General features: G+C 39.8%; 1 protein-coding gene across 1 annotated transcript in view; it reads right to left on the reverse strand.

Moving 5' to 3' along the window:
* Nucleotides 1-21,672, reverse strand: part of nphp4 (nephronophthisis 4) — a 370,059-nt gene that overhangs the window by 112,465 nt on the left and 235,922 nt on the right. Inside the window, exons 13-15 of the mRNA XM_074682340.1 lie at nucleotides 14,753-14,910; nucleotides 8,612-8,803; nucleotides 1,897-2,084 (exon numbers count right to left, since the gene is read on the reverse strand). Of these exons, the coding sequence (XP_074538441.1) occupies nucleotides 1,897-2,084; nucleotides 8,612-8,803; nucleotides 14,753-14,910 (538 nt within the window). The remainder of the gene's footprint in view (nucleotides 1-1,896; nucleotides 2,085-8,611; nucleotides 8,804-14,752; nucleotides 14,911-21,672) is intronic.

Here is a 21,672-nt window from a genome sequence, read left to right on the forward strand (position 1 = left end):
GTGTTCTTAATACTACTACTACTACTACTACTACTACTACTAATAATAATAATAATAATAATAATAATAATAATAATAATAATAATACTAAATAAATAAATAAATAAATAAATAAATATATAAAAACTAACTGGGTTAACAGGACTGTGCTAAGGTTTTAACCCCCTCAGTCATAGTGTAAATACCATTGAATATATAGAAAAATAAATGAGTGAACATACATTGGGCCTTCCCATGGCCTGTAGAGGATCTGAATAATGCTACTTCAGTTTTTTGCAGAGGAGTAATGTGTTGGGGTAACAGGAATAAGTGAAAACCCGTTGTGAATTTTTAACTAAAGTTGTTTATCTTTTTTTTTTTCATCCTTTTATTTATGTTTTTAAGAAAAATAAAATTTAAGTATAATTGGGATAAGTAACACAAATTAATAACACAAACCAATTAAAAAAAAAAAAAAAAAAAAAAAAAACTTCAGAAAGATTTAAACCTTTATGTTTCATGGGGAAGTCTAATTTTAGGAAGTCGGGAGACGTAAAAAACACTTTTTCGAGTGTTCAAGATAGTTCAAATTAATCTTTTGTATTCTTTTTTTAATTGAATATGCAATCAGATCAATGTGCAGGCCTCTTGGCTTAAAGCTATGGTCTACGATCTGAAACCCAGTTTGGCTGGTGGACACATTTGAAAAACGCAGCCTCACTCACCCCTCCCCTCCGTGTTCCATGATCCCGCCCTCCCAGCTCGTATCGTCCTTCTTCGCGTATCGTCCCTCTTCGCCTCCTAACAACACGCCCCCTCCGACAGAGCAAGAAGCCGAAAATGTAACAAACTAGACAGTCATCCACCTTGAGGCTTTACCTTTCTCTGCGTGTCTTCACCAGCTCAGTTTACAATGCTAAAGATGTGTGGCTAACTTATGCCAAAATCTATTGACAGAGCCGACCCGTTCCGACCAGCAGCGTTCAGTCATTAGCCAGTACAGGCACAGACTAACCAGAGTTTTTCAGCTGACATCTCCCACTGTGGTAAACAAAGTCATTGCCTGTTCAACAGAAACTCAGCTGTCAGTCTTCAGTCCCAAATCCCTCTGCAGCTTTTTCCACCGGTCGTACATTTCTCCAATATTCAGTCTCTGTTGGCACCTGTATCGCTCATAGTTCTTCCTTGCTTCAACCTTTTCCTTGAAACTTTTTCATTTTCTTCCCTTCTCTGTGGAGGGTAACAGTAACAGCTTCCTGGTTTCGGTTTGCTCTGGCTCCATGACGCTTCAGTAGCTGAGCAGCTAGCTAGACGTGAGAGGGGTAGTGGGGAAGGATGAGGTGGGATCATGGGCATGAGGGTGCGAAGTGAGGGAGACAGGGGATTGGACGGATTCAAGCACCAATCCAGCTTTGCAGCGGATATACTGAATGGATTTTTTTCGTTCTTTTTGGTCTTTATATTGTGTAGATTGGACCATAGGACCATAACAGCGCTATAAACAGTGTTATTAAGATGCACAAAGCTTCCAAGACCTATTAACATTTAAAATGTATTAACAGAAACCCAACATCAAGACAAGACAAGGAGTCTGATATCATCTTAACCCACTATGGGCACAGCACTTCACAGCATTCAGCAAGTTGCAATGGAGAGAAATAACTTCCCTTTAACGGACAGAACCAGACTCAGGTTAACACAAATTTTATTTCCTGGGGACACAAATGGCCCTGTTTTGGTGGAAAGGCCCTTTTATCAAAAAGCTGTCATCCTCTTAGTGCTTTAAGATTCTCAACATGCATTCAAGTCAAAGGAAAGACCCATGTATGATGATCTGTGCAGCAGAGGCTAACTGAAGGCATGACTCTCCATTTTTTTTAATCATCAGAATTTTGTTACGGTGTCGTAGATCCTTACCAGAGTTGACAGTGCCATCGTTGTTGATGGAGGCCAAGACACAAGGAAGCAGACTGCCAGATTTCTGTTGAACTTTTTCACCGCTCAGCAGTTTGAGCTGCTGCGATGTGACTGGTGGAAAGCGATAAAACTGGAAGGTGAAATAAATGTTGTCCGGCCAGTCGGGACAGACGCCTGCTGTTGGTATTCTGTCAAGAAACAGAGGTCAGTGATTACTGTTCTAATCATTCAGAGAGAGAAAAGGCAGCCTGTAAATAAAAGTGATTAAACACTAACAGTGATTGCTTTACAACCAAATCCATGCAGTGAGTAGAGAGGGATAGATATTTGAAAATTAATGAGGGAAAATGTCGTAAAAAATATGGTTACAATCCAGATCATAATTTACCTCAGACAGTTCCAAGAAGTAGAACTCAAATATGCATGCAGTGCATGTCCCATCAGAGATGACAATTCAGATTTATAGCTACTTGAAATATAAAACCCACTAATCCAAATAAGAATAAGTATGAAAGGAATAAATCACATCTTAAAAGTGGTCGTAAATTGTCTCGCTGATTGAGTTTTAGGTACATACTCAGCAGTACAATCTTTCTCCACAAAAGAGGGTGGCTTAGCCTCATTTTCAATGCTACTCCAAGCATCTCTGAGAGTCCCAATCAGGATCTTATTATTAGTGTTAATATGGAAATGAACAGTGTTGTTCAGGGCTAAGAAAAAAAGAGTGGGTTTTGTTAGACTGAGAAGAAAAAAACTGTGTGACAAAGTGAAACTGCTGGTGTTAGTTACATTTTTCACACTAGCATCACCCTCTAAGTGTAATTTTCCACAGAGGAATACAGATCTTACAACCCAAATGTTGAACTGATGATCGCTCACAAATAAGTTCAGGTCAGCCTGCAAACACTTCAAATACTGAACAAACATCAACAGATCATTCTGAACATTATTTAGGGTCATCGCCCAAAAACTCACCAAAATTGGCAAACCCCTCACAATCGGTTGAAAATTTGATGTGATACCAAAATTGATGCCAACATACCAAAATGTGCACTCTAGCGCCACATAGGCACACTAAACAAACTAAAATGGCTGTAATGGGTAGTAGAAATGTCGTAGAGAGATCAAACTAATGCCATAATGTTGGTCTCATTGAGAAGCGATGGATGTTATCGGCTTTAATTTACTCAGGTGACACAGTGGACCCTGCTTTAAAAAAAAAAAAAATCTTTGGGGGTTTGTTGTTTCTGAAACAGTCGGTGAACCCCAAAGAAGCCTTCTCAGCCCCCCCATTAGAGTGAATGGGAGAGGAGCCTCCACCTCCACACAAGCTGTGGCATTTAGGCCTCCAGACCAGTGTTTCCCAAACTTTTTTTCAAGCGACCCATTTTTTAGAGGAACAAGCCATGGTGACCCAATCCAAAATATGTCCAATCTGTATATTGGTTGACAGGATAAATGTGCAAAAATAAAAGAAAATGTTCTTTAATTGTGTTTCTGCATCATCCTACATCTTTTGTACCAGCTAACAGGCCTAACATGTTTGGCAAACGCATTTAAAGCTTTGTTAGGCTTACTCTCCGAAAATACTTAACATTTTTACTATATGGGTTAGCCTGCTTGCTTTTCAGAATTGTATCCCAGTCATGTGTACAAAATGAGAAAACAACACAAGTATTGAGCGCAGAGTCCACTCTGTTTCTATATTTTGTCTTCATTTTTGTGAGAACTCCAATTTGTATTTGTACTTGTATTTGTTTTAATGAGCCTGTCAAAGTCAAGTTTCTTTCAGTTGTGACAGACAAGAAAAAAAAACAAAAAAACTTTGCTATTCTATTCTATTCTATTCTATTCTATGTGGTTGTGAAAGAGATAAGAAGCAAAATACCAGACTCAGGACAAGATATTCAGATGCGATGTTCATCCAGAATAAAGGTAACATGCAGTAAAGGCATCTGTTCTTGTCTCTTTTTCAGTGTGATGTCACTGCACAGCTGTAACAAGCTGTAACTGCCCTGTTTCTGCAGCTGGTGCCTGTCAAAGATCCAACAGTGACTTTGGACTTTCAAACCCAAAGGGGTTTTGAATCTAACTTCAAATCTTACTGTTGGAAACTAACAATCAGAGTTATCAATGGGTTGACTCTTTGTGCAATACTGACACAGTGACAGTGTTTTCCTCTGAGAACTGTAAAACAGTAGGAAACAAACGGTGGATTGGCTTTGGTTGTTTGAGCTCATGGCTTCAGACTTCTTTAAAACAGTTACATGTCTCCAGTTACAGTAAACATTGTGGTGATGTCCCTTTGTGAGGAAAACATAGCCAGCTATGACAGTGTGAGGAGCCAATCATCAGTAAACAAATTGGCGAGGGGAGACTTCTTCTTGTTAAGGAAAGCATGAATTTTGTGAAAACTAATTGGCGACCAAAAAAAATCTCTGGCGATCCATCTTTGGGTCAGGACCCAGACTTTGGGAATGACTGCTCTAGACACAACAGGTTACGTCATACATCTTTAAAACTGACATGGATGGATTCCTGATAACAGAAAATTGTGGCGTCTATAAGGAGTTGTTTCTAAAACTTTCAATTTTACTCCTCAGAGGGCAGCAGTTGGTGATGATGTCACACACTGATTAGGGGTTCAGTGTGGCTGGTCATGTGCCTGAGCAGGGGAAATAATACATACCCTTAGTTGTGATACCTTTAAGAGGGTCAGAAAGGGATAAGACCTTGACAGTGGAGGTGATACTGGCGTGACAGACGGCCATGAAGGGATGGCCAACAGAGCGAGGACCCGTCCAATGCTGCTTGCAGCTTTAATTAATGATGGCTTTTCAGGGTGATCTGCTTCCTCTAGCTAACTGTTAAAGTGATTAGCAGTCATACACTAGGTATTCAGTAATAGGGACTTGAAAGCAAGCAAGGAGTGCTGGGAGGCTCCCCAAAACCACAGACAGGCCACCCATTGCAAAGATTTCAAAGTGGCGTCTAATAAAAAGGATTTGCAACCTCCCAGTCAATCACATGGTTTGATAGTCGGCTGTTAACAATTCTATCGCGCTCCATCTTCACAGACGAGCCGACATAAATATTCATTCTGTAAACAGACAATATGGATAATTATGGCACCCGGGTGAGTGCCTGAAATTACATTGCCATCCACATCCTCTCTGCTTGCCTAAGTGCTGCTGTTGCTGCTGCTGCTGCATCTGCTGTCTAAGTTCCTGCCTGCCCTACCTGTTTGTCATAATTATGAGGCAACCTTCAACCCACACTCCAGCAGCCACAGGGATACACAATGTGTGCTTACATACGAACTGTGTCAGGTGGAGTCAGAAAGGAAGTGAAAAAAAATCTCAGAATAATGATATAAACTTTCAGGCCTTCACGGCGCAAAAATTAATGTTAAATACCTCACCTCTGCTTTTAAAAACAGCTTTTTTCTCTACCATGTCCATTTGATGCATCAGGGTTCTAACTCACCTGGAGGCGATGAATGTTGTTATAATCTTATATGTTGTTCTAACTAGCTTCTGTTGTCGGGTACCTTGCAGGAAGGAAATGATACATTTCCCTGAATGAGGATGAAGAAGAAAGAGATGCTGAGCTTGAGAGAGCTCTGGATTGGGCAAAGCTGATGAGAACACTCACAACAACAACAAATTTAATTTTCAAATCAAATCTGTCAAAGCATGATGTGCTTCTTTTCTGCCACTTTGGTGGCGCAATCTTGATACTTTTTCCACTCTGCCCCCTCTCTAACACTAGAAAAAGGATACCTGAAAATCTGATTTGATGGAATCATATAGCTTTGTATTTTATAATCAAATGTGTATGACCACCTGATTTCCTTATGGATTTGGGCTTCCCTTAAAGATAATGTTCAACCCTTTGACACCAACCTTGGCGTCACCATGATTGATAAACTCGTGATTTTTAGACTCAACGCACAGATCTACACTGTTGTTAAAGCAGGCTTTTTAACACCTTTGCTTTCAGGTTAAGCTGTATTTATCTCTTAATAGTAGGGTCTGCAGGAATTTTCGTTAGCAAACATAAGACGGAACGTGAGTGAAAGTCGAGCCAAGCTTCACCCTGGTTTAGGAAAAAAAACGTCATCTGTTTGGCATTTCATTTAACCTAAGTTGTTTTTCTTTCTCCATGCTGCGTCTGCTATCAGAGCTGCTCAGATTAGCTTCCCCTAGTGATCATCAACACGCAAAGTCACTTGTGCACTGGGTGAGCAGTGGTTGGCTGAGGTAGCCACCCCACTCTCCGCCCAGAAATGTCCTTGAAACATCAACATACAGGCAGAAGATGAGGTTGAGGCAGACACAGACACTGACACACGTGTACATGCCCAAAGGAGAGGATTGAGCAGGATTATTCCTGAAAAACTTGACATCTTATTTTTGGGGGAAATTCCGACAAACTCTACCTTTAAGCACTCTGAGCAAGTCTCACACACTATACCACTATAATGCACTTTACACCAGCATCTTGCACAATGCACAGTTTACAGTCCAGAACTCTAAACAGGAGCCAAAAAATGAGAACGTACTACCCCAATTCTTGCATCTTTGAAATGGCTTCCTGTGATTTCTAATTTGATTTAAAGATTTTATTGCTTCTTTCAAAGCATTGAAGGGACAGAAAATCTGCTTCACATGTGTGTCAGTGTCTGTGTCTGCCTCAACCACCTCCTCTGCCTGTATGTTGATGTTTGCTTGTATCACAACATTTTTAGGTGGTGAGTAGACGTGGTTACATCAGCCAATCCCAGCACCCCTGGTGTATAAGTGACACTTGATGATAGCAAGTGGAAGAAGCTAATCAGAGCAGGTACACTAGTGGACGTAGCACGGAGGAAGGAAAAACTCCAAACAGATAAAACTTTTTCCCAAACAAGGGTGAAGCTTGGCTCAACTTTTACTTGCTTTCAGGAACTTGGAGAGCAGCATGAGATGGAGAGTGACATGAGTTGGCTTTCTGCTAACCGGGCATGTGTCGGATACCTGTGATTAGCATGTGCTTACATGGCAGGTCAGGTGTACTGCTCTGGAGTCTCTCTCACAGAGAAACGTGATGCTGCAGGTGGTTGCTGGGACATTGAGTGTGTTCATGTTGTCACGGTCAGAGGCTGTGGGTGTGTGCTGCTGCTGGCACTGATCCAAGGAGGAGGAGCCCAGTTTAAATGGTGTGTTTACAAGTAACAAAATATTCTGCAGAACTTGAAACAAGGGGGGGACTTGCATTTTCTGCTCTTCTCTGAAACACTCTGCCCCCCCATGTCTGAACAGCCCCCAAAGTGGAGTTCTTTTGTCTCTAGCCCTATTTTTATTCTTTAGCTTCTCACTCATGACTTGCGTGGTCCTGTGTCTTTTTTATTTTTTTATTGATTTCTTTTGCAGTATGTATATCAATTGTTCTTAGTTACTTTTTCCTGTTTTCACAAATTTTCTGGGTGTTTTTGGTTTTATAGTTGTTATGTTTCTACTCGATGTTTAGTATAGCACTTTCAGTTTATAAAATGAGATATATAAATAGAGTGGATTGGATTAGGTTAGATTGGATTGTGTCACACTGTATGGGTAAAACAGACTGAAAAAGTAGTAAAGAAGAGTCACTGTCATATAGGACTTTCACCAAAACCTTGCATGATCAGAATAGGAACTAGATAAAGCTCTCAGTAAAAAAAAAATGCTCATTTTTATCCTTTCAGATATGTACGAGGGTAAGCTTTAATCATGTGGAATATTAAATATAAATTCTAATCACTGTTATGCATTTGCTATCTCTTTCTTTGTGTCTTTAGGATTGAAGCACCCTGAGGTGAATCTGTGGGAAGTTAATGCAGTTTAAATTTATTCATAAAGAGCCTAATGTTTTGACCTACAGAAAGCAAAAATAAGACAAAAAACAAGCAGATTTGTCTTTTCTCACATAATACAGACGAATTATGCATGACGTCTTTTTACATGGAACAGCTACAGAGTTTTGAGGCTGACACATAAGAAGTCAGCAGCGCGATGCCGAGTCTATGATGAAAACCACAGAGTTGGGTGCATCAAACTGCTGACAGTGCTGATGACAAGATAGAAGGACAAAAAGAGTTGTGTGTTTTGTACCCATCCTTCAGCAGCCTCCTCCACTGTCAGCCCCTGACAGAGGGGACGCTGGCTCTAGGGCTTTTGTGATGAGCCAGTGACAGAAGCACTATTCAGCCTGCACTGACGGGAAATGTGTTTATGTGTTTTTCAGCAATTGTGAGCGTATGTCTCACGCTGTGTTTGGATGCGTTCTTGACACGTGTGTAAAGTGTAACCGGCAGGACTTCAAGCGTGCGAGGCTTAAGTGCATTGAAGATTTGGCTGTGGTTCATAGGGAAAGTGGGTATTTCAAGGCAAGCTGGGCTTTGTCCTTGGCTCTGAACCAAAATGCATAAAGGATGTATCTATTCCTCCGACCGTTAAATGGCCAGTGGCTCAGTGCACAGTGAAAGGGAACTCAAGTGCTGTCATATCAATGACTGCAACGGCAGTAGCTCTGACAGTTCTGCAGACACAAATTATTATATCTACTGTGATGCTTAAGGAGCATGTAATTACATACAATTCATCCAGCTTTTTGTGTTAAATCCATTGTACAGCGTAGCTGCTATCAGTCAAAAGCAACACTGAGACCTCACGTGGCCCAGTTCTGCAGGTCTCACCTGGTAAAGGCCAGAAACTGGAACACCAGAAGATTGCCCTGCAAAGGGTCAGCATCCTCACACTGGGGGTCAAAGGGCATGGGCTCAGTTGGGTCCAGGACTTCTGCTGCCTGTCCTCTGTGATCCACAATGTTTGGGAAGCCGGCAGAGTAGAGGTGAGCCAGTGATCTCCTGGAGCTGACTGTGCAGAAACTAGAGGAAGAAGGGTTGAATTAGAGAATCATGAGAGCACATCCATCACTCCCCGAGCTAAAAGACTCCTGTTTTTTTTTTTTTTTTTTTTTTACGAGCAGCAGGAGGTAATGTGTTCAGCACTCCGTGCACCAGTCTCACTCGGGTGTTTTGTGGTTTTAAATGAGGCATAAAAAAATGTTTGGGTGTAATTTGAATGCGGTGCTGTTTTATCATTTCAGAACCAGCTCGGTTTATCTTGGATCAGTTCCATTCTTCCTCCATGTTATATCTTTTGGTAGATAATTTTAGTGTTCTCACTTTATCCTGTTAAACAGACTTTGGAAAATTGCAGTGAAACACTGATTAGACAGCATGAGCTTGTCAGCAATATTCGTCAAGCAGTGGCTTGAAGAGTGTGCTTACAGGGGAGACGGGGCTGGTGCCAAAGCGCTCCCTCAGGATTTTCAAGCATAATTGGCAGTTATCTCTAATCATGATGGCCACCTGTTTTTCCACAACTGAGGATACATTCATAACTTACGTTTTAAACGCTGACACCAACCACGTTGGGCAGGATAAACACAGTGCACAGATGGCTGGCAAAAGTGCAAGCAGAGGAAAACAAACATCAATATTTGAACTTATCATAACTTCCTGCGTCCAGCTGATAAACACACGCTCCCTGTATCAGATTTGTGAAAGAATGAAGTTATGATCAAACCAATTAAGACAACTGTTGAGTCGACAGTTTACTGGGTTTCATGCTTCCCCCCTCTTCGCTATCGCTTAGTTGTCTCTTAATTTAGCTCAGCAGATTAATATTTAAGCTCTCATTCTTGTATTTGAAATAGGATACATCAGACACGCATAGCAACTTGGATTAAAGTTCTTTAGACTTCATTGTTCTTTTTCAAAGAAGTGGGTCACTCCAAGCTGAAAACAGTCAAAAAGATGTTTTGGCTTTGAGTGAAAAGGCACGGATGTTTCAGACCAGTGAGCTGGAGAGTATGGTGTCTGGGTCCAAATGGTGGGATTGGGAAAGTGTTTCAGTGCCAGCTGCTTATGAACAGACTCTCTTCACTAATGTAATGCCTTGTTTCGAAAAAACTGCCCATTATTTCCTGGGTTTACTCCCTCTGTAAGGGGAGTCACCTAAAAAGTAGGTCTGCATTACACTTGCCATTATGATATACTAGGGGCCTGCAACTTTTACATTCATAGGAAAAGCAATTTTGCCTCAGCTCACTTGGATTGAAGTCATTTCAGAGCCACAAAAGTTACTTTATCTTCACAATAAAGACAGTGAAGTGTATGAAATTCTCAACAAAGTGAAAATCTAGTGAATAATTATCTAAGCAAGATTTTTTTTTTTGAATAAATGAATTCATGTGATATCTTAGTTTTTTGTTTTGTAATAAATTTTCACAAAAGTCAAGAATTTTTGACATTTTTCAAAAATTTGCAAAAGTTTACAGCATTTCAAAAAATTGTCAAAATTTCAAAAACTTGAAGTTTCAATTTTTTTTCAAAAAATTTGAAACTTGGAAATGTAACAAATGTACAAAGAAAAAAGATCAATTTTGACATAAAAAAAAATGTATTTTTTTTTTTTCCCCAAAAAAACCTGTTGAGTTAAAAACAAACTGCATAAAGTTAGAAAAAAAGTCATAAATTTGCAAAAAAAAAAAAAAAATTCAAGCAAAAAGGTATGTATAGAATTTTTGAATACCCCAAAATTGCTAACAATTTTTAAAGAATTTTTAAATCTTATTAAGAAAAATTAAAAATAAAAATGTTTGAATAATTTGCAAATATAAAAAAAAAAAAATCATTCACTGCCATTTTTATTTTTTGAAGGAATACTTCAGTTTGCTAAAATATCAATAATAAAGCTCATCTTATCTGTTTTAGTGGTTTGCTCATGTTTTGCCACTTACCCAGCATATATATGAAGCTGGCACATCTACAGTAAAATAAATCCATCCACACAGAATTAAAATGTGCATTTTTTTCCGGACTTGTCGTTTTGTAGATTTGGTTTTCTTTCCAGGTCTTAAAACTTGAGGTTAGCCACAGGTGCATGGAAAGTTGGTGGGCTGTTGACGTTGTAGGTGAAGTAAAGCAGTAGCAGTCTTTATTGACAGATGTGATGGATTTTTAGATTGATTTTATTTAGTGTAAATGTCTTTAATCATCAATACCCTCTGTAAGAAAAATAAAAAAATCTTTATTTCATTATTTTTTTTTAAAGCTACACGGAGCCACTGAAGGAGCCAAAGAGCCACATGAGGCTCCAGAGCTGCAGGTTGCAGACCCTTGTGATATACTCTTCAAACTCTGTCATTAGCTGCACTGTAGACTGCGAGCTCAGTTCAGTACAATCTGAACAATAAATCAACGTCAGACTCTGGCGTATGGCTGGATTTAATAATGACATGAATGGTGGGAACTTCACCTAAAGTGGGACGTAAAGGCTGACAAAATCATTCCTTTAAATTGGCTCTGAGCTGAAGTTTTCCACCAAAGAGAACACATACTGCCAATTAGTGAGCCAATCAATTTTTCTCTGTATACAGCCAGACAGTGAAGCATCCTGGTAATAAAGGACGGTGCTAAGGCTCACATACCAGGCCAGATGAAACTATAGTACGTCTAAAGGATGCAAAGCCATGCTGCTTTCGTTAGTGAACATTATGACTACATATCATCATCAACGAACGTTCATTACAATACAGAAAATTTCTGTCTCCCGAGTCTCATTTCAGGGGCTGCATCAGGTCGCACTGTGCAGATGCAAGTAACATCACTTCCTCATTCCCCACCTGCGCAGAATTATTCAGAAGATATAGCTGCAGTGGGTTAAACTCAACAACAAAGACAAATATAAAATTAAATAGAATACAGCGAAAGGGACTGATGTTTGGTGTTTGGGAGAAAAAGAAGAAACGACATTTGGAAACAGTTTGATTACATAGAAGTGGATAACTGAGCATGTTGTGGAAAAAGGTTGGGGAGAAACACGACCACGAATCTCAAGAGACAATGAAACAATTTCATTTAAAGATGCTATGAGGAGGATCTGTTTTAATGTTACTGCCTCACCATCTTCTGGCCCAGAGTCTCACGCACACTGTCGTAAAATGTGATTCTCAGCCAGGTGTGTGTTTGTCTTGGACACATTTTCTTTATTCAAGACAACTTTTTATCAGATACGGCAAGGTAATGTATTTATCAGCACAGTTACGTAGCACTGTTGTTTGAAACGTAACAATAAGCAAATGTAAGTTTATACAGTATGTCAGCTACAAATAGCATTTCTGGCAGCTAGGTGCTACGACGTATGCATAGGCTAACATGTCAAGCTAAGTGTCGGTTCGTACAGTAGCTAAGTAGCTGTCCATATGTAGCACTACTGAGACATGTCTGTAATGTGTAACGTTAGTGAATCCTGGTTGAATCCTGGCTGAACAGACTGCAGAATAACCACTGCATGTGGGTTGGCATGAACATTAGCACGAACAGTTAAGCCCCTGTGTTAGCCTTAAGCTCCTGCTCTAGCTCTGTTCTGTTTATCTTTATTCTGCTCTTCTGTCCTTTTTCTGTCTGACAGTTAGGACGCTGTCACACTGGCAAACCGTGCCATGCTTAATCACGCTTCAGCCCTAAAGCACGTTTGGAATGGCCAGTGTGACCGCAACTGTGCTGTGCTTGAGCATGATTCCCCTCTCTGCTTAAGCACGCTTCGGGGAGGTGGGCTTCGGCACGGTTTACTTCACGCACTGACACAAGCACATATGAACAGCGTGTGTGATCCTTGACGTATGATCACCGCGAGCGCATCTCTCGACAATCATTTTAAACTAAGCAGGGGTGTTAGAGGGCTGTGTCGGGCCAAAACGACTTACCATAAATCAAAAAGTCCTAAAATTGTAGCAGTGCTCTCTGTGTCTCATTGTGCTGACTCTGATGAGATCGCCCTTCATGTAAATAGATGCTTCACGATGACATAGGCGGGTAATGTGCATGTGTGATACCTGTTAAAGTTTGGTTCATATTGGAGTAGTGTGACTGCTGGCCAAACTCCCCAGCAGGGGATCAGCAGAACAAGTTGGGTCCTATCACAAGGTTTAGGGCAGAAATTACCCCTACAGCAGTGTTTTTGTGCAGCAGAAGCCCAGAGCGCGAGCACCAAACACCCCCTCCCTGCTCCTCTGCCTGTTTCCTCTGCACTCAGACGGGGCCATATTTTACCTGACCAAAAACACAAATAAACGGACTGTCTGTTCGTCCTGGCAGACTACCTGCATTTGTGTATATCTGGCACGCGTGCGGACTGATGCACTAAGCGGCGAGCGCCTCGTAGCCAGCTGTGGCTCTGCAGCGGAGGTAGCGCCGTTTTACGATACAATGAGAACTAGAGCCTTATTTAGCGGTGTTTTTGTGTGAAAGCTGAAAATTCTCTAAATAAAGCGTGAATGCAGACCGATATCAGATTTTTTTGGTGGGAGTCCGTTTATTTGTGTTTTTGGTCAAGTAAAATATGGCCCCGTCTGAGTGCAGAGGAAACCGGCAGAGGAGCAGGGAGGGGGTGTTTGGTGCGAGCGCTCTGGGCTTCTGCTGCACAAAAACACTGCTGTCGGGGTCATTTCTGCCCTAAACCTTGTGATAGGACCCAACTTGTTCCATCCCAGAGTATCACTTTAAGCAGGGCACAGTTTGGATGGCCAGTGTGACAACACCCAGTGTCCACCATTACAACAAAATTAGTCACAGAAATCGTTTTCAGCAGAGAAAACCACAGATCTCTCTTCCCTTGACTAACCTTCATCAGCTATAGTGGTGTTGTCAAGAGACCTAGACGTGCAATAAATTAATCCAGTCCTGCTTGACCTAATTGGAAAGCTAGGAAGTAGCAATTTGAAATAATCTATATTGGTGCTAATAATGTCATTATAAAGTGTGGATTAGGATCAGGAATATATCTAGAAAGGAGACTTTTTCAAGATCACTTAGAAACTCCTCACAGCCCCTTTAAATTTACGTGTGTTTGCTTCTTAAATGCTTGGTAGGTAAAATAAATGTATTGTAAATTTAAATAAGAGTCTATAAGGTAACAACAGTTTTTACAAGGTACCTCTGTCTGACGTGTGAAATGAGTGACTTAAAGAAAAAGCTGGTTTTGTTTATTCTAAACTAGGTCCTTGCACTATATTAACTGGGTTAAAACGAATGGGAACACTTAAAAGAGACTAATGTACAATTTTCATCATCTAAACAGTCCCGAATAATTCTGACTAAAATAAGACTAAAATGCTGACATTTTTAGTTGACTGAAACTTGACTAGACTAAAAAGAGTCTAAACATGACTAAAACTAACAAAAAATAAAATGACAGTTTGAGACAAAGACTAGACTAAAACTAAAGTTAAAACAGTCCACCAAAAACAACACCAATGCAGAGAGTGGCCTCATTTCACCATGTATCTTATCACCACCCATGCTGCACTGAGGGGGTCAGCCACACACACTGTGCTGAGGTGTTGATCAGAGAAAAGTCAAGGAGGTAAAAAGAAAAATGTGTTGTCAAAAACTCCAGCCCCACATGTAATAATCTAGACGAGCCAGTTGGAGAAATATATCGTCGCTGACAACCAATTTAGCTGCATTCAAAGCAGTGTTTTAATCAGATTGATTTTCAAAGCAGTAGACCGTGAGGATCTATCATTTTATTGGCCAGCACTTACTGTTTCACAAATAACAGCTGGCCTTTTTATGGCGATTTATGTTTCACAGCAGATGCCAACTCCAAAATAGCAGAAGTGGTACTTCCCTGCTCCTCATTCACAATCAGAGATGGAGGATAGGGACATGAGAACAAAATGGCTCAGGGTTTGGGACCAGTTTATGCAAATACTAACCTTCCTTGTCCATGCCTGAAGCAGACAATGGAGAATAGAGGGGGCTCACCTGGGCTCATTCATCCCCGCAGTGATGACAGGGGCATGCACGGGGGTGAAGGGCAGCTCTTCAAGCTGGTCTCCTTCATCCTGAGCAGAAGGTGAAACGTCCCCTCTTGGCTGAAGAGCCGCCTCCATGTGGGTGATGTTGCCGACACTTATGCCTGCCTGGACCAATCAGGGATTATACAGACACAGGGAGGGATTATTCTCAGGCTGATGGATGAAAAAGGTTGTTTGAAAACACAGAAAGAAAATGTACTACTGTGATGCTCCAACACAAAAGCATGGCTCAAATTAAAACAAACAAACAGTGGTCAGAAAAGCAAGCTGGATGTGGTGAGGTAAGAAAAGTAATTAATAATATACACACTTGATCAAAAACGAAAGACCAGATTAAAAAAATACAAACTCATATTTTTTCACTGTGGGATCTTAGAAAGGTCCTAAGTAGGGATGGGTACCGAATTAGGTACTTTTATAGGTACCGACTGAAATCTGTCAAAAGTACCGGGTACAAATTCAGGAAAAATCAAAAGGTACCATATTTAGATACCTAAATGCATCTTTGTGAGTATGAGGGAGTGGAAGAGTAGGCAATTTTCCATGCTGGACATGAACACAGCATTACAAGGTTATATGTTAAAGAATAAATATGTCTAATTGAAAAATAAAAAATATATATTATTTAACAAACATATATTTTTTACCAAATAAGCACAAAAAAGTACCAAAAATTGGTACCATTGAGTACCAGTACCGATTGCCAGGTACCGGGCATTGGTACCGTATTGTTTCATATGTGAAAGGTACCCATCCCTAGTCCTAAGCAGAGTTGAAAAATGCAAAAAGAAGAAATGGGAGTGAGACAGAAAGATTTGAGTAAGCAATTTATTGCAAAAAAACAAAAGGGAAACAGCCTTTTCATCAGCTGATCAAAAGTTTGAGACCACAGCTAAAAAAAAAAAAAAAAAAAAAAAAACTTAAAACCTCCTTAAATAGAAATAAAAGTTTGAAAAAAGGACTCTGATGAGGAGCTCCACCGGTCTTGGTGATCACTACAAAAAAATTTCGGCATGTTTGTTTCCAGGACGCTAGTGTGAATGTTACCTATGTCCATTTCTGTAAATGTCCCTCCCCATCCACCCCCATATGTTCTCAGAGTGATTTAGATCAGGGGAACATCAGGATGGTCCCAAAGAGTGAGCTGATTCCTCTGGAAGAAGTCCTTTGTCAGGCACCCATTGTGACCTGTAGCATTGTCCCAGCGTTGAAAAACCCAGTCATTCCCACACAGACCAGGGCCCTCAGTCATGAAGGAGGCCCCCTGCTACATCACCACAGAGCCAGCCGCCGTTTGACGGCCCTGACCAACCTGAAGCTCCATTCTTCTGTTGAAGGAAAAAGTCCCCAGATCACCATGGCGCCTCCTCCACTGTGCCGCAGTGAAAATATCTCCAGTGGGATCTTCTGGTCATGTCAGTAACGTTCTTTCTCCTCAGAGAATCAAACTTTCTTCACCTTTCAGTGTCCCATGTTTGCTGCTCTCTGAAAAAGTCCAAACAGCGAGTTTGTGGCGTTGAAGGAGACGAGGCCTTCGAAGACTCTTCTCTCTCAGATGGCGTCTGATGGTTACTGGGCAGCAGTAACGGCCTTCGTTTGAGTCTTGTGTCTTGATGGACAGCTCTGGTAAAATGGTTTTGGGTCTACATCTGGATCTTTTCGATCCATAACCCTCAGGATCTTTGAAGAAATTCAAACTGGCTGTCTTACTGTGTCTACCTCAGCAGTGATGGTGTGTTGTGAGAGGCCTTGCTGATGAAGCTCGACAATCTGACCACGTTCAAAGAGAGACAGATTTTTAGCCTTTGCCAACAGGAGGTCATGACAGAGAGAGTACCTGACAGAAAATCAGTGAATCCACATTTTAGAGCAGATTTTGTCTTTTAAAGGATGTGGCCTTAAACTATTGAGCAGCTTATGAACAGAATATTTTACATTAATTGTTATTTTGTAATAAATTTCTCACTGAAATTTATTTTTGGTCTACTCTCATTTCTCCTTTTGGCATTCTGAAGCTCTACCTAGAACCTTCTAAAGATCAAACAGTGCTAATATAAATTCTCACAATTTTTAGCTGGTCTTGAGCTTTTAATCAGGAGTGTAAACCTATGTTAACTTTAAATAAGAGTTTATTTTCTTTTCATGGAAACAGAAATCATTAAGAGTCATGCCTGCATAAGAAAATGGTGCTTTTTTTAAAACTGCACAGTAGAAACATGCTCTGTCATTTAAATTACCAGTAGGAGTAAAAACAGACTGTTTCTCTCTTTTCTTTTTTATTTTTAAAGTGTACATGAAAAAAGATCTTGTATAATGTATGCCTTTAAATCTCTGAACAAAGCAACTGAGAAGAGTAAAAAAAAAAAAGCCAGTGGAGTGATGGAGTTGTTAAAATTGATTGTGAGATTGCCCTCCTCTGGGCTGCTCCTCGCCTCCACTTAAAGTTAAATTACATGTCCTACACAAGATAGCAAATGTCAGCAGACATAAAGGGCCTCTCCTGTTATATGTTTACCCTGTCACTGTGAATGGCACCATTGATTCTGAATAACCATCCGTGCTCAGTGTTTAAAAAAAAAAAAAAAAAAAAAACTCCATTCATTGACAACAGAGCTAAAGATTGGCCACCTATTTTCTGCTCAGAGTGGAGTCATTACTTTCACTTGGACATGAGTCATAAATAAATGCTGCAGGAAGCAACTTTTCTCAGTGATTACCTACTTGGAGAAAAAAAGTGTAATTTTGGTTATGACTGAGAGTTTTTGGTAATTCAGAATATTAAGAATGGAAACAAGGTTGAGTGTGCAGCTGAGTGTATCATTTTGTGTACACAGCTACGTGGCTAATTAAAGGAAGGCATTTAATTCACTCCTGGATTTTATTTTCTGTATTTATTCCAGTTTCGAAGACATGAACAAGCAGAGGAAGCAGGACTCATGAGAATAATGAATTTAAGGTATGCTAGCCTCTATCAGAGACATTCCATCATGGCAAAGCAAATTTAAAAAGCTTCATTTACTTCTTATTTTTCAATTTTATACTCAACCACTCCACTTTGTTTGTGTTGCCCTCCTTTGAAAAAGGTAACAAGTAGGGGAGAATGGGGTTTGTTGTCACATGGGTTGGTTGTCACACTCATTATATCTTGCCACTAGAAGGTGCTGCATCTCAAATTGTGGAATGGAAATATACAAAATTGGGATATGTAAAAGAAAAACTAATCGTGATCCTCAAAGAGACCGTTTCCAAGAGGTAAACAGGGGTGTGTGAGTATAATGAGAAATATAACGAAGACATGCCCCTTACCAGAGCTGTCATCACAATTACATTTGAAACATAGATCCTAGTGATTGGATTTAACCCCATAAATGAAAGCAGTCTCTAATTATCATTTCAATGAGAATTTCAATTAAAAAAAAAAAAAACAATAAAAAGAGGGGGGGTCGTCTCATAATCAGGGTCATCCCATAGTCGGTATTAGCTAGCTAATTTGTAGTTATATGATTGTTAGCCTTGATGCTAGCAAGAAATTCCAGATGTGGGGTGTTTAGATGCATTAAGTCTTTTATTTGTCTACTTGTCAATGCAATCGAACTTTCAAAATTAGTTCTGACTACTTACCTTCAAAAAAAATCCCATTGAACTAACAACAACAGTTAAATGCCTCTTTGTTACAATAAGTTAGAAATGAGACTGATGCACATTTCAAGCCAACACCTTCAGCTTCAATTTAATGTAGGAATGGCTGGCGAAAGATGTTTTCATGAAGAGCAATTGACACTAAAGTAAAAAAAGGGTTAAAACTAATCCTGTTCTCCCCTATTTTAAGGTAAATTGAAAAATGCAAGTTTGGAAAAAGAAAGAAAAAAAAAAACAGTATCAGGAGACATGAAATATGCTTGTCTGAATTGTAATAAAAGGAAAGGAAAGCTGTGTGTTTGCTAGGTCCTGAAATTAAGTTTTCTGTCAAGGGATCATCTTTTTTTTTTTTAATTTTCACAAAATTATTAAGTACAAAATTACAAAAACACTTGTAAGGGGAAATGTTTACTTCCTTTTTTAATGTGCTATGAAGGTTTTTGAAGTGGCCTGACCAAAAGTGTGGGGACAATTAATTCAGGCAAAGAGCCACTGACAGTCAATTTCTCATTTTAATTAAGGTAGAGGAAACTGAGATGCATCAACAACACTACTCCTTTGTGATTAGTTAAATGTCAACCACTCAAGGCGGTCTGCTTTAATCTGCGTTTCAGTTACCCACTTTCTTCTGTTTATCTCTGTTTTTTCTCTTCTGCCTCTTTGTTTTCCACAGTATCAGCTGTTTGGGAAAAGTAAAAACTGTTAATGCCTGTGGATCAACTTTTTACTTTTTTTGAGGCAAACATTAATCCCCCTCTCTTTGTCACTGACAGATACGGAGCTGTAGGGGTATTAGTACAGATAATTAGCTGAAGAGTTAGCTAATGGTGTCATTTTCCAGTCAAGTGTTTTTTTTTTCTGGTCTTCAAAATATGAGCATGGCTCACTTGGCCTATCAAAGGACATGCATGGCTGTGCATTATTGAGCTTTCAATCAAACATGTTGGTAATAACCTCAACCAAAGTCACGCAGCAACACCCAGGTTCCTGCAATGCTTCAACAGCAAGCTGCTCTGTAATAACCTGAGAGGATGCCCAGACATGGTAAGATAGCGTGTTTGAAAGGTTACAAATAATGGCTTCATACTGTGTCGGAACCTGCCGCCATTAAACCTGCTCTATGTGACGGAATATGAGGAACTGCTTTTGATAAGCAGGTGTTCAGATTATGAACAAGGACAAATGGAGGTTTAAACAATAAATTCTGTAAGCTGCTTTAATAGCTCAATTTATGGACAGAGAACAACACAGAAACTCACTCCCAGTACCAGAACTGAAAGCTAATGGCGACCCGAGGACATGGGATGTAATACACAATCCATGACTTTAACGTTGGTGTTGGCAGCAACAGAGCATTGTGTTGTATCATCTGCACAGTGTGAGGCAGCTACCACCTCCAAGTGACTGTCACCTGAATTTAGAGAGGAAAATATTTAAAACCATGCTAGCATGTTACTTCACAGCACTTTTTTTTTAATTCTTTAAAATTAGAAGGATAATCATAATCGCTGTAGTTGGCGCTATAACTGTCTTGTCCAGAAACGGCTTTTGGTAGGTCTCCACTGAAATAGAGTTGGGCCGGTCATCTGGTGTATTGGTGAATGCTAAGAGCAGAGGTAGAGCAACAGATGCTCCTTTTGTTAAAGACAGTCAGCAGATACAGCAGATTGAGCAGCACAAGCTCAACGTGGTAGTCCGCAACAATCATAACCACAGAACTGTTATACCTTTGAAGCGTGTCGTTAGCATTTCCAGTTAAAACACAGGTTTGTTGTTTACAAAGCAATGGTGGCTGAGGCGTTTCAGAAAAAAATCCATTCTGGAGGATGAAGTTTGTGTTTTAGGTCAGCTAAAACCTCATTTCCGTGTAAACCAGAGGCCAATATGCAACAATACTTGCATTTTATCCTAAGACTGTTAACGTGCTAACAGCCCCTTGACTTGACTTTGACTTGGTCTTTATGACTTAGGCTTGACTTAGGCTTGAGACATGACTCGAAAGAACTTGACTTCTACAATTTAAAGATAGATCTAGATTATGCTAGAAATTGTGTTTTATTTTGAAACATGAGACTAGCTGGTCAACACGGAAGAAGCGGTCACAGAGGTGGCTAGAACAAGAAAAACTCAATTTGGATTCAAGGATTATGTTTTCACTGTTGGTACAGTACGAAGAGGAGAACAGGGGTATGCAAGGTCTGCTGCTCATAAATCAGTGACACGACCACCACAACATCCATCTTCATCTGTCACTTCATCAGTCAACCCATAAAGAAAGGGTAAGCTACATGATTGTGTCTTTAAGCTAGCTGTTACAGCTGCTAAAAAGCTAGCGTTTGCTAACCCTAACATAGCTTAAACAAGCTACCTAATGTATATGTCTTCTCAATAAAATGTGCTGAAAAGATGTCTTAAGCTAACTTACGCTAACCCTAACATAGCTTAAACAAGCTACCGAATGTATATGTCGTCTCAATAAAATGTGCTGAAAAGATGTCTTAAGCTAACTTACGCTAACCCTAACATAGCTTAAACAAGCTACCTAATGTATATGTCTTCTCAATAAAATGTGCTGAAAAAATGTCTTAAGCTAACTTACGCTAACCCTAACATAGCTTAAACAAGCTACCTAATGTATATGTCTTCTCAATGAAATGTGCCATAAAAATGTCTTAAGCTAACTTACTGGCTTGTCAAACATTGACTATATAGGTAATGTTTGCTAACATAGCTTATCAAACTAACATTAAGTTCAAGATATTGATAATTATGCAAGCTACATTATTTTCTGATGATCAAATTCATTGTTAAGGATTTCCCTCTAAAAGATTCTGGAAACCATGACATGTAGGCCTTGTTAAGAGTCACTTAACAGTGACTCTTGTTAAATGTTTGATTTGAATATAAACATGTCAAGCTATCATTACATTACCTTACATTATAAAGACGCCTGAAAAAGAATGACTGAATAATATCACAGATTTAGATAAATATCACTAACTGTTCCTTTCAGTCAGCTGCTCTATGACTCTTCACGTGCTATACTGTCTCACTTTGTTTGGTCATTTACCATCATGTCACATTATCCACTTGTAGCGGCAGCAGCAGATGTTCAGCAGAAGGTAAAGAGGCTTTAACTATAATAGCCTGCAGATTAATTCCCCCAGCTCTTGGCTTCATAATATCTACACATCCCTAAAGGCCAATCAAAGCTAATGTATTTCACTG

This window comes from Halichoeres trimaculatus, unplaced genomic scaffold, assembly GCF_033239565.1.
Source record: "Halichoeres trimaculatus isolate MK-OKI-2021-1 unplaced genomic scaffold, fHalTri1.1 fHalTri1_scaffold_11, whole genome shotgun sequence".
Classification (NCBI taxonomy): Eukaryota; Metazoa; Chordata; class Actinopteri; order Labriformes; family Labridae; genus Halichoeres; species Halichoeres trimaculatus.